The following is a 10,849-nucleotide window of genomic DNA, read 5'->3' as shown; positions in this document are numbered from 1 at the left end:
TGCCCACGGTGGGGTTGACAGTCCCTGCCCATCGGACAGGCAACTGCAGTGCCATGTGACCACGTTGTGAACTATGTTTCTTCTACTCGGCCAAGAGCCCACCGACACGAACCCAGTGGGCTCAAATGCTCTGTGGAGAGAGACGAAGTAGAAACAGATTTCAGTGAGTTAATGGAGATAAAAACCTGCTTTCTCTCAGGCCCCCAGTGCAGCATCTGTCTCCCCATTCCCCATCCACCAGGCTGGCTCCTGTGGCCCTCAGCTTGGGTCCCCAAGACACCCTGATCCGCCAGGCCAGCAGGCAGTGACGTCGCAAGCCATGCTCTGCTCTCTGGAGGTGCCTGCTCCAGCTGCTGGGAGAGGCCCACTGCCCCACAGGCTCTGGATCCTCTGACACTTGTTCAGTCAGATGTGCTAGCTCTGTGGCCCAGGGCCCTCCCACCAACTCACAAAAAAGCAGGCACACTCCCGTGTCACTGCTGGGAGCACAAAATGGTGTGACTCCTACGCCGGGAATTTTGTGGCATCAAATGACCCACGAAGTTGCCTCTTGACCCAGCACTTCTGTTTCTGGGAGTTACAGTGTTGCTGAGCACACTGTAATGGAAGACTGGAAACCCCCAGAATTCTTCAGGGACGCGGTGATAGCAACAAGGGTGTGTCCGCATAATGGAAGGGTATGCAGCCATTTAAAAATGGGGAAGTTTTCCAGGTACTGGGTATCACGTGGTCCCCAGAATGTGTTAAGTGAAAAAAGATGTGAAATCATAGAACACCATGTCATGCCTGGGAACTGGACTACGTCACCTGGGAGTGTGGCAGGCGAGCCCACTTTCATTGCGGTGGAGACCAACCTTCCAGACAGGAGGGCATGAGTTGAGGGCAGGGGCGGGGGCAGGGGCAGGAAGAGGGTCACTCAAGAGACACCCCCCCAGGACATGGGACCTGCAGAGGCCTGGGCCATCTGGGGTAGGCTGGAACCCTGGGGGCTCAGAAGGAGGAGATGGCCAATGCCAAACGCCCCACCACCTTCCAGCCTGGTCAAGAGCCAACTCCCCTCTTTGCAAAATGAACACCTCCCCACCCCTACCCCGCCCCATGATGAGGTTAGTGGGGAGGGAGGAGGGAGGAGCCAGGCCAAGGGCCAGTGACTGACTCTCAGCCCCACACACAGGGACTGCAGCTGGGAAACTAGAGGCCCCAAGGGCACCCCCAGCCCCGATTATCTCTGGGTTCTTCTCAAGCCCAACCAGGGTTGCTGTGGTTTCCTGCTGGCGCCTCTGGCCTCAACAAACCCCCGCCCCCCCATGCTGCACTAATGGCTCAGCCTGGGGCTCCAGGGACCTCCCCACCCCCCAGGCTGCTCTGCCAGCCCCCATGCCCCTCACTGCTGAAACCCAATCCTCTGCGGCAGCTCTGGCTCAGCAGAGCAGCAGACCAGCCCTGCCGGCCACGCAGGCTGCACCCTACCTGCTCAGCTGCGGAGCCCCCAGCCCAGCCCCGGCCCGTGGAGCCACAGCCTGTTCCCGGACGAGGCCAGCTGGACCCTTCAGGTCACTACATCCAACCCAGCCAGGCCAGTGCCTCCCCACCTCCCTTTCAGGTGTGGCTCCTCTCCTTGCCTCCCACTGCACCGTCCCCTGCCTGGCCAGCCCCTCCCAGACCTCAGACTGACCCTCTCCTGCTCCTAAGCCTCCGTAGCCTGGCCACCAACCCAGCCCTCTCTGTTCCCTCACCTCAGCGGGGGCCATGAAGCCCCCCTCAGGGCCGGAGGAGGCCCGGCGGCAGGCCTCGGACATCAGTGTGTTCGCCAGCAGCTGCACGCTACACGGGCTGAGCCATGTCTTTGGTCGAGGAAGCCTGACCCCGCGCCGGGGGCTGTGGGCCGTGGCCATGCTCCTGTCGATGGCTGCCTTCCTCTACCAGGTGGCAGAGAGGGTGCGCTACTACGGGGAGTTCCATCACGAGACGGCCCTGGACGAGCGCGAAAGCCACCAGCTCACCTTCCCGGCCATCACCCTGTGCAACATCAACCCGCTGCGCCGCTCACGTCTCACGCCCAACGATCTGCACTGGGCCGGGCCCTCGCTGCTAGGCCTGGAGCCCTCTGAGCACGCCGCCTTCCTGCGCGCGCTGGGCCAGCCCCCGACACCACCCGGCTTCATGCCCAGCCCCACCTTCGACATGGCCCGACTCTACACCCGGGCTGGGCACACCCTGGAGGACATGCTGCTGGACTGTCGCTACCGCGGCCGACCCTGCGGGCCTGAGAACTTCACTGCGGTGAGCTGGCCACCCACCCTGTCCCACCAGAGACCCAGGAGTGCCTAGGGCGGCCATCCCAGTCTTGGCAGCCCAGGTTCCCCCAAAGCCAGGGGATCTTAGCACCTGTGCCCTGGGACCCTGTCCTTCCCAGCCAGGATGCAGGCCCCCACCTGACCAATACCCGCCTTTCTGTTGAGACCAGCCCTGTCACTCAGCTGGACTAGAGTGTGCCAGGTCACACCTTCCAGAGTGGGCACTCACGCAGGCTGGCTCTGGGCTCAGGACTGGTCTATGGAAACCCCACTACTGGGGGTGGAGGGATACAAGTGGGGCCGGACCATTTCAGGGCAGAAGACTCCACTGTCTGTGAGGGAGGGGCTGGTTTCCCTCTGCTTCACATTCTGCCAGTCCTGGAGGGGAGCAACTGGGACCCACTGTTTTTTACCCCAGCCTCCAAAGAAACACTTGCTCTGTGGACTGGTGCCCTCGGCTGCGGATAGAAGGGGTGAGAAGGTGGCGCGATGGGAGCCCATGAGGGTCCAACTACATGCGCCTGTATGATGGGGGGCATTGAGATGTGGGCCTCCGTGTTCAAAGAAGAAATCCAAACAGAGGATGGGGAAGGGAGCGGTCCCATGGCCCTGGGCTTGCCTGGCTGCCCTTGCTCCCCAGTGAGGTCTGCACCCGTCTGCTACCCCCAGATCTTTACCAGGATGGGTCAGTGCTACACCTTCAACTCGGGTGCAGATGGGGCAGAGCTTCTCACCACCCCCAAGGGCGGAGCGGGCAATGGGCTGGAGATCATGCTGGATGTGCAGCAGGACGAGTACCTGCCCGTGTGGAAGGACATGGGTAGGGGATCCTGCGTGTGAGGCTAGGGGGTGGCCACCGGTGGGGTGCAAAAGGCTCTGGGAAGGAGAGGAGGTGCTGGGAAGGGACCTGAAGCATGTCCTTCCTTTATGAGTAGGGAGCGGGCGGGGTTGGCCCATCACAGGCCTGGGGAGAGGGGCTGCAGCCAGGGCCTCCAGGAACCCAGGCCTCAGGTCCCTTCCTCCCCCCTCACAGAGGAGACCCCGTTTGAGGTGGGGATCCGAGTGCAGATCCACACCCAGGAGGAGCCACCTAGCATCGACCAGCTGGGCTTTGGGGCAGCCCCTGGCTACCAGGTTTTTGTGTCTTGCCAACAGCAGCAAGTATCCTTGCCTGGGCCAAGCCCCCCTCCCCCCACCAAGGCTCCCACCCCCTCCTTCAGCCCACACCACTGAGACCCCAACCCTGCAGCTCTTCAGACCTGTCCCAGGGCCTCAGCCCCGCAGTGACCACTCACATTCTCCCTGGGTGCCCTCTTCTCCCCAAGCCGCCTTAACCCTCTACAGCTGAGCTTCCTGCCACCACCCTGGGGCGACTGCAGCTCCGCATCCCTAGACCCCGACTTTGAGCCAGAACCCGCTGGTCCCCTGGGTCCCCCCAGCCCCAGCCCGGGCCCCAGCCCTCCCTATAGTCTAATGGGGTGTCGCCTGGCCTGCGAAGCCCGCTATGTGGCTCGGAAGTGCGGCTGCCGAATGATGCACATGCCTGGTAAGGAGCGGGGGAGGGACACGGCGCCCCGGGGCGGGCCGGGCCTGGGAGGAGCCCTGAGCTGTCACACGCCCTCCCGTCTGGCCCCCAGGTAGCGCACCGGTGTGCAGCCCGCAGCAGTACAAGGACTGCGCCAACCCGACGCTGGGTAAGGGGCCAGCTCCCTGCACCCCGCCCCCGCCGCGCTGGGCCCGGGACCCCACCCCACAGGGCAGGCAGCCTGACCCAGACGACTGTGGCCCGCAGACGCCATGCTGCGGAAGGACTCGTGCGTGTGCCCCAACCCGTGCGCCATCACGCGCTACGCCAAGGAGCTCTCTATGGTGCGGATGCCCAGCCGCGCCGCTGCCCGCTACCTGGCCCGGAAATACAACCGCAGCGAGGCCTACATCGCGTGAGCCCGGCGGGGCGGGGCGGGACGGGCGCCCTCCCCCGGGCCAACCAGGCCTTCCTGTGCCCACCCACCAGCCTGCATGTCAGCACGGGGCTCTGGACTAGCCGCCTAACGTTTCTGGCGCTGTGTCCTCTGCAAACGTGGGTGACGATGTCCCTCCTAGAGACCAGGGAACGCGCACCAGGGGGTCCAGTGAGCACTCCCGCCCCCTTTCCTCCAGGGAGAACGTACTGGTGCTGGACATCTTCTTTGAGGCCCTCAACTACGAGACAGTAGAGCAGAAGAAGGCCTATGAGGTGTCAGAGCTGCTAGGTGTGTGCAGGGCGCCCGGGGAGGTGTGCACAGAGCAGGTGGCTGTGAGCCAACAGTGACCCCATCTCCACAGGCGACATTGGGGGCCAGATGGGGCTGTTCATCGGGGCCAGCCTGCTCACCATCCTCGAGATCCTGGACTACCTCTGCGAGGTGGGCCTGGGCCCAGCTCTGGGAGAGGGAAGGCAGCCACGGACCCACCCGGGAGGTGGGGGGAAGAGGAAGAGGTGTGGGCTGACCACCTCCCTCACTGCTTGCCCCCAGGTGTTCCTAGACAGGGTCCTGGGATACTTCTGGAACCGGAAGCGCTCCCATAGGCCCTCCAGCACCCATCTGGTAACAGCCCGCTCTTCCTCCCCTGCCACCTCCACCTGGATGCTCTGCCCGCCCCCTTGAAGCCGGCAGGGAGGGGCATGCAGGACTTGGCTGGTCCCTGGGTGGGAGGAGCCTTCCCCTCCTCTGACCCTCTCCCTTCTCCCACAGCTTCAGGAAGGGCTGGGCAGCCATGGAAATCAAGTGCCCAATCTCAGTTTAGGCTCCAGGTAACACAAAATGCCCCACTAAGGTCAAGGGAGATGGGGCAGGTCCAGTCCAGAGGGTGACGTTCAGGTCCAGGAGGGCAGGAGCAGGGTAGGGCATTGGTCCGAGGCCTCCTGTCCCAGCGCTGTGGTCTGTGTCTCAGCAGGCCTTCCACCCCTCCCTGTGCCGTCACCAGGACTCTTTCTGCCTCCCACCGCACCTGCTACCTCGTCACACGGCTCTAGACCTGGTGTCTGCGTCTTCAGGGTCGAACCTCAACATCCTGGACACGCTCTGCCTGCACATGACTTTGCCATCTTCATCCCAAATAAAGTTCTAGTGCATCAGCCTGAGCTGTTCCTCTTACGGGCAGACCAGTCAGGCCAAGGTCAGCCCTACTCAGACACAAGACTTCTGCCAGCCATCATTTAAGGACATGGTGTCTGAAACGTGGGTAGCTTCCCAATTAGCCTGCAAATGTCTCTCTGGGAGAGAAGAGTAATAAGGGGGCACCAGTCATTTGTACCTCAGCGGGAATGAGTTTCAGTGTGACATCTCAGAGAGAATGGAGCCCAAAGCCAGGTGTGCAGGCAGACAGGAGTCAGTGGCAGGACAATCCCAGTGGGGGACTATAGGGAAGTGGGGAGCAGGCAGAGGGAATCTCCCACTTCCAAGAACACAAGCTGTTGTCCTGCCTTAGGTCATGACTATTTTTTTCACATATGGGATCAGGCTCAGCATGCTGTCTCCATGGGAAGAGCTCTTGCTTCCCCGGCCTCCCTTCAACAGCACAGGCCCCAGCTTGAGATGGTGAGGGGGCCGGCCTCACTTCTGCCAGTAAGGACACACCCAGCCACAGCCCACTTTCCCTGCAACCTCAAATATTAGTAAACTGACAAGGCAGCTGGGAGAGGTGTTCCTGATCTAACTACATCTTTGAGTCTCTCCTGTCCCAGCCTGCAGGCCGAGGTATTGGGGGATGAAGAGGGAAGGGACAGGGCAGGCACCCATGGGATATGGAGAACCACAAGGAAACGCCCGGCCCTTTTCTCCTGTTCCAGTGGAAGCTCTCAGACACTGGCTGCCTAAGCCCTTAGTCACAGGCCCTCCTGGGCCGAGAAAGTGGTGTGCACAAGCACATAAGCACGTGTGGGCACAGCACTGCCCTGAGCCCAGCCACTGGGCTGAGAGTCATAGCCCCCTGCCCCCAGCCCTCAGCCCCCAGCCCAGGACCATGTACAGCGCACAGTGGGACAGGACAGGGTTGCATGTGGTGGTGAAGCGGGGTAGAAACCCCAACCCAAGCCCACCCTCTCAGAGCCACCCACCACCACATTAGCCAGACTGTGGGAAAGGAGCCAATTTATGAAATTAAATAAAGTCTGTAGAGGGAGAGAGAACCCAGGCGAGGGCGCCTCCACCCTTGTGGGCCCAGCACAGCTGGAGCTCAGCACACTGTGCGTCCTTGCTTTCCTCCCCTCCCGGGAGGGGGCTGAAAACAGGCCAGGCCCCAGCCTGGCGGCCCAGGGTCCCAGAGCCTAGGGGGGGCAGAAGTCGGAGAAGTAGGGGTGCTGCAGAGCCTCCTCTGCCGAGATGCGCTGGATGGGGTTGCACTTCAGGAGGTTCTGGAGGCACGGAAGGAAGGCGTGGCAGGGTCAGGCAGGGCCAGCTGCCCGGAGCCCCACCCTCCCCCAGTTCCCCTGCTCTCGGTCACCTGCAGCAGGTCCCTGCCTGTGGCATTGAGTTTGGGTACGACGTTCACCAGGGAGGTTGTGGCCGGGTACATCGGGTAGGGCTGTAGGAGACAGACAGAGTCAGACCAGAGGTGAGGGGCATGGAGGCTGCTAGGGCTGAGAAATAAGGACCACCGCTGAACCATGACCCCCAGCCCCCGTAACACCTTATAGTCCGGCAGCTTGGTCATGGCGGGCCATTGCTCCTCAGTCGGTGTCCCCAGCAGTGTGTCCAGGGAGTCAAGGACCACTCAGTGCAACAGGGCAAGGTGCGAGGCTCTTCTCCCAGGAAGGATTCCTCAGACTCACCCCTGCCCGCCCCGCTTTATCCGCCAGCTCACGACAGAAGCAGCCCCAGCACATGGGATTCTCATTTTCAGTCCCACCTGCATGGTGTTTACCGTGGGCCAGGCGCTACAGATACACATGTCATCTGCTGGGACCTGAACCCTGATGTCTGTGTACTGAGGACCCGCCAGCCTTTCCCGACGCCCACAGACCCTCCTGCTGACCCTCTTGGCTCCCTGGTCCTAAGGAGTCACCTTGCAGCTGGAGGGGCATTCTCTTGGCTTCTTCCCCCAGGGATACCTCCTTGTCTACATGTCACACTCTTTCCAGCTGGCTGCATGCAGCTGCACTGTGACAACCAGGGGTGTTGCCCACCCTCTGCCCTCCATCCCCGACCTTCAGAAGCCCACAGCCCCTCCCATGTGACCCAGCCCATCGCCCAAGGCTCCTTACTCCCCTTCCAGAGGGCTCGAGGCGAAGGGGAATGGAAGGATATCGGAAGATCCTCTTCAACTGGTCATCTACATCGTTGCCGGGGAAGAGAGGCCTCCCTGCATTGGCCAGCTCTGGGAGAAAGAGGACAGGGTGAGAGGAGCGGACACATGAAGAAACCCTCACTCCCGAGACTCCCCAGCCCCAATGGCCCTGCTCCTTGCCCCAGAGGGGACCCTCCAAACCCTATCTGTCAGCTCAAAGGGGAGAGAAAGTGCCTCTGCAGACCCCCAGCACGTCACCTGCAAAAATGCAGCCGGCTGACCACATGTCAATGGACGTGGAGTACAGCTTGGCCCCAAAGAGGACATCCGGTGGGCGGTACCACAGCGTGACCACCTGGAAAAGACCCCACCCACAGGGACCCCCCACTTAGAGGGCTGGGGGGAGGAGGCTCAGATAGGAGAGAGTAACGTTTTGGGTCCTAGAGTAGGAGCTGAGAGAGATGCTCACTGGGGAAGCCCTCCCTCAACCCAATATCCCACCCCACCCGCTCACCTCAGCTGAGTAACAGCGAACAGGGATCCCAAAGGCTCGAGCCAACCCGAAATCAGCCAATTTCAGCTCCCCATTCTGAGGGAGATGGGAGGAACAGTGTCAAGGCTAGCTCCGTGGTCCCACCTTCCAGCCCGGCTTCCTCATCATTCAGACATTGGCTCCAGTCTCCCCCATCTCCCACCTTCTCCCCAAGAGGTACCCTGTTTATGAGCAGATTCTGAGGCTTCAGGTCCCTGTGCAGCACGTTTCGGCTGTGACAAAATCCCAGGCCTTTTAGCAGCTGGAAGAGGAATGACTGGGGGAGGAGCAGGGAAGAGGGCGTCAGACCCTCTGGATGGGAAGCTGTGCCCGACTCCCCTCTTCGCCCTCTGCTTTGCTTCGTACCCACTGGACTTTTAGCACCAAGTTGAGCGACATACCACTCATTTATTATCAGGGGTTTACTCTGTATTATGCTGGATATTAGAAATGAACAATGAATGGGGGGACTTACAGCCATGTGCACCTTCCTACCTTCCCGCCCACACTATTCTCCCTTCCCTGGCCTCCTTTGAACATCCACATCATAACAGTCAACATATACATATATTGTGCTATATTATTATTCAGCATTTGTTTCCCTTGGAATCTAAGACAAGGCATTTGGTCGTGGGCCTAGAACAGTGCCTGGCGCACAGCAAAACATTCAGTATTTGTTGAATGAATAATAATATCTCTCTTTGAATCTCATTTTTTCATCTCTCAAGTGTAAATCATGTCACTGAGACCATTACTGTCAGGTCAAAGATCATGGGAAAATGCTCCTGGAGAGTAAACACAGGGTTCTCTCAGTCCCTGACACCCAGAGCGTCTCTGTTCAGGGCCTGAGCTTGGTGCTCAAAGGCAGGTACACTGAACATATACTCGAACACCAGCCTCCACGAGACCCCAGAACACCAGTCCCCTCACCTTCACAATTTCAGGATCTAGATCACCATTGCAGCTGTCAAAATATTTCTTAAGGTCCTAAAAAGGGATGGAGTGGGGGAAGGGACAGAGTTTAACCTCAGTCTGGGCCCCTATATCCTCCCAAGGCTACTGTCCCCCAAGTCCCACTTTCACCTGGTCACAGAACTCAAAAACCAAAGTCAACTTCTTGTCGCTATGCAGGACGTCATGGAGCCTAGGGAGAAGGGAGGGCTTAGCCAGGCAGGTCCACAAGGATGCTCCTGACACCCCACTAGCAGCCCAGTCCATCGCTGAAGCCCCCACCTCCTCCGGATGGCCACACAGGCAAGGAGGAGCCCGCGGGCCTACACACCTGACAATGTTCTTGTGCTTCAGCTCTTTGAGTAGGCAGATTTCCCGAAGGGCAGAACTCGGCACTCCCTACACACGGAGAGGGCAGGGTGGGCCACAGTCACATCCCACCCAACCTAGGCCCTCAACCCCCCCCCCCCCCCATGCCCCAGTCCTACCTCATCATCGTCATCCAGCCTCACCCGTTTCAGGGCCACGATCTCATGAGTCTCCCGGTTTTTGGCCTTGAACACGGTTCCGTAGGTGCCTAGTGGTAGGAGGTTGGGGTGAGGGAAAGAATGGGGCACTCTTCCCCACCCCAAGAAGTCCTTCCCAAGAGGGGAGGTATCATGGGAGTGTGTTCTGATGCCTGGACGAGTAAGAGAAGAGAATCGGGGTGAAAGCCGGGCGTGGCGGAGCTTTGTGAGTGGGGACGTGGCACAGAGGGGCCTGCAGAGGCTCAGAGGTCTGCAGCAGGGGGCGGCTGTGACTGCCAGGCAGGTCTAGAATGAAGGCAGTGCTTTGAGAGGGGCCGGAAATAGTGAGCAGGGGTCTGGGAGAGGAATGAAGGCTGGCAGGAATGTTGAGGTTGAGGTCTGCTGCCAGAACTGAGGCTGGGGGGGGGGGGGGGGGGGAGGGGGTTGTACAAGTGGTGCTGAGGTCCGGAGGTCGGGCCTACAGGGAGTGCTAAGTTTGGGAGGGGGGCGTCTGCAGGAAATGCTAACAGGAGGATTGTTGTCTGCACGGAGTGTGGAGCTAGGGCCAGGGCTGCAGCCGGTGCTGAGGTCGGAGTCTGTGGGCATTGCTGATGGTAGAGGAAGGAGCCAGAGATGCAAGGAATGCAGAAGATCTTGCAAGAACATCTCGTGGTCCTATTACCTTCCCCAATCTTCTCCAGTTTCTCGTATTTCTGCATCGCAGCCGCTTCGGGGACCCTTGTGGGCCCTCCGTTTTAATATTCTGGCCCCGGCAATGCAGAGGAGGCGGCACCCCAGCCTCCAGCCCGGCCCCGCCCTCCCGCCTGCCCATGAGCTTCTGGAGCTTGTAGTCCTAAGACCACCAGGCTTCCCAGTAATGCCCGGCGCCCGAGGCCGCCAGAGGACTACAACCCCCAGCAGGCTGCGCTCAGGCTCTCTGCGGCACCGGCTGCCCGGGACTCGGGTTCCCCGGTGGAGGCAAACCCTGGACTTCAAGTCCCAGGAAGCATCACATATCCGCTTTCCGGGCGCCGGGGTAGCGCCGCGGCTCCCAGTGTGCTCCGCTCTAATTTCTTTCCGTGACCACCACCTTCTTTTGAGAGAGGCCTCTCCGGGGCGACACATTCCAGAGTGCAGCAGGGCTGGGGGTGGGGCGCTCTCTGAGGTTTGGGGTTTGGTGGCCTACATCCCGAGCCCAGGCGGTCCGGCTCTGACCGGGTCGATGGTGTCGAGGTCTCAACGGCCTCGTGGCCACCTCTGCACGGGTTCCCACGTCTCTCCAGGCCATCTGGTGA

The 10,849-nt window shown here is 60.6% G+C and overlaps 2 protein-coding genes across 10 annotated transcripts; one reads left to right on the top strand and one right to left on the bottom strand.

Moving 5' to 3' along the window:
• The first annotated feature begins 95 nt into the window (after nucleotides 1-95).
• On the top strand, nucleotides 96-5,421 carry ASIC3 (acid sensing ion channel subunit 3). 9 transcript variants are annotated; one of them, XM_059711483.1, is made up of 12 exons: nucleotides 96-1,553; nucleotides 1,742-2,283; nucleotides 2,967-3,117; nucleotides 3,331-3,458; nucleotides 3,642-3,843; nucleotides 3,935-3,991; nucleotides 4,090-4,237; nucleotides 4,458-4,549; nucleotides 4,623-4,702; nucleotides 4,814-4,885; nucleotides 5,033-5,091; nucleotides 5,235-5,421. In XM_059711483.1, the coding sequence occupies exons 1-12, from the start codon at nucleotides 1,319-1,321 to the stop codon at nucleotides 5,311-5,313; spliced, it is 1,845 nt and encodes a 614-aa protein (XP_059567466.1). In that variant the 5' UTR covers nucleotides 96-1,318; the 3' UTR covers nucleotides 5,314-5,421. The 9 variants fall into 9 exon arrangements, with proteins under 9 accessions (XP_059567466.1, XP_059567465.1, XP_059567462.1 ...); XM_059711482.1 differs by having other exon boundaries at nucleotides 5,232-5,421; XM_059711479.1 differs by lacking the exon at nucleotides 5,033-5,091.
• Nucleotides 5,422-6,413: 992 nt separating this feature from the next.
• On the bottom strand, nucleotides 6,414-10,395 carry CDK5 (cyclin dependent kinase 5). The gene is made up of 12 exons (XM_059711491.1): nucleotides 10,237-10,395; nucleotides 9,537-9,625; nucleotides 9,380-9,447; nucleotides 9,181-9,241; nucleotides 9,028-9,084; nucleotides 8,279-8,374; nucleotides 8,080-8,154; nucleotides 7,824-7,920; nucleotides 7,586-7,655; nucleotides 6,969-7,029; nucleotides 6,783-6,863; nucleotides 6,414-6,693 (listed from the first exon to the last, which is right to left on the bottom strand). Exons 1-12 carry the CDS (start codon nucleotides 10,271-10,273, stop codon nucleotides 6,607-6,609), a joined length of 879 nt encoding a protein of 292 aa, XP_059567474.1. The 5' UTR covers nucleotides 10,274-10,395; the 3' UTR covers nucleotides 6,414-6,606.
• Nucleotides 10,396-10,849: the final 454 nt, after the last annotated feature.

The sequence above is a fragment of the Myotis daubentonii genome, chromosome 10 (assembly GCF_963259705.1).
Source record: "Myotis daubentonii chromosome 10, mMyoDau2.1, whole genome shotgun sequence".
Classification (NCBI taxonomy): Eukaryota; Metazoa; Chordata; class Mammalia; order Chiroptera; family Vespertilionidae; genus Myotis; species Myotis daubentonii.
The sequence above is the reverse complement of the archived record's forward strand: the minus strand, read 5'-3'. Positions and strand labels throughout refer to the sequence as shown.

Coding starts and splice junctions, on each gene's coding strand:
- CDK5 (XM_059711491.1), bottom strand. CDS start 10,273: ATGCAGAAATACGAGAAACTGGAGAAGATTGGGGAAG. Junction 9,242..9,379: donor AAGCACAAGAACATTGTCAG/GTGTGTAGGCCC, acceptor CCTTCTCCCTAG/GCTCCATGACGTCCTGCATA. Junction 6,864..6,968: donor CCAAGCTGCCGGACTATAAG/GTGTTACGGGGG, acceptor TGTCTCCTACAG/CCCTACCCGATGTACCCGGC.
- ASIC3 (XM_059711475.1), top strand. CDS start 1,319: ATGGCTCAGCCTGGGGCTCCAGGGACCTCCCCACCCCCCAGGCTGCTC. Junction 2,284..2,966: donor GGCCTGAGAACTTCACTGCG/GTGAGCTGGCCA, acceptor TGCTACCCCCAG/ATCTTTACCAGGATGGGTCA. Junction 3,118..3,330: donor GCCCGTGTGGAAGGACATGG/GTAGGGGATCCT, acceptor CCCCCCTCACAG/AGGAGACCCCGTTTGAGGTG.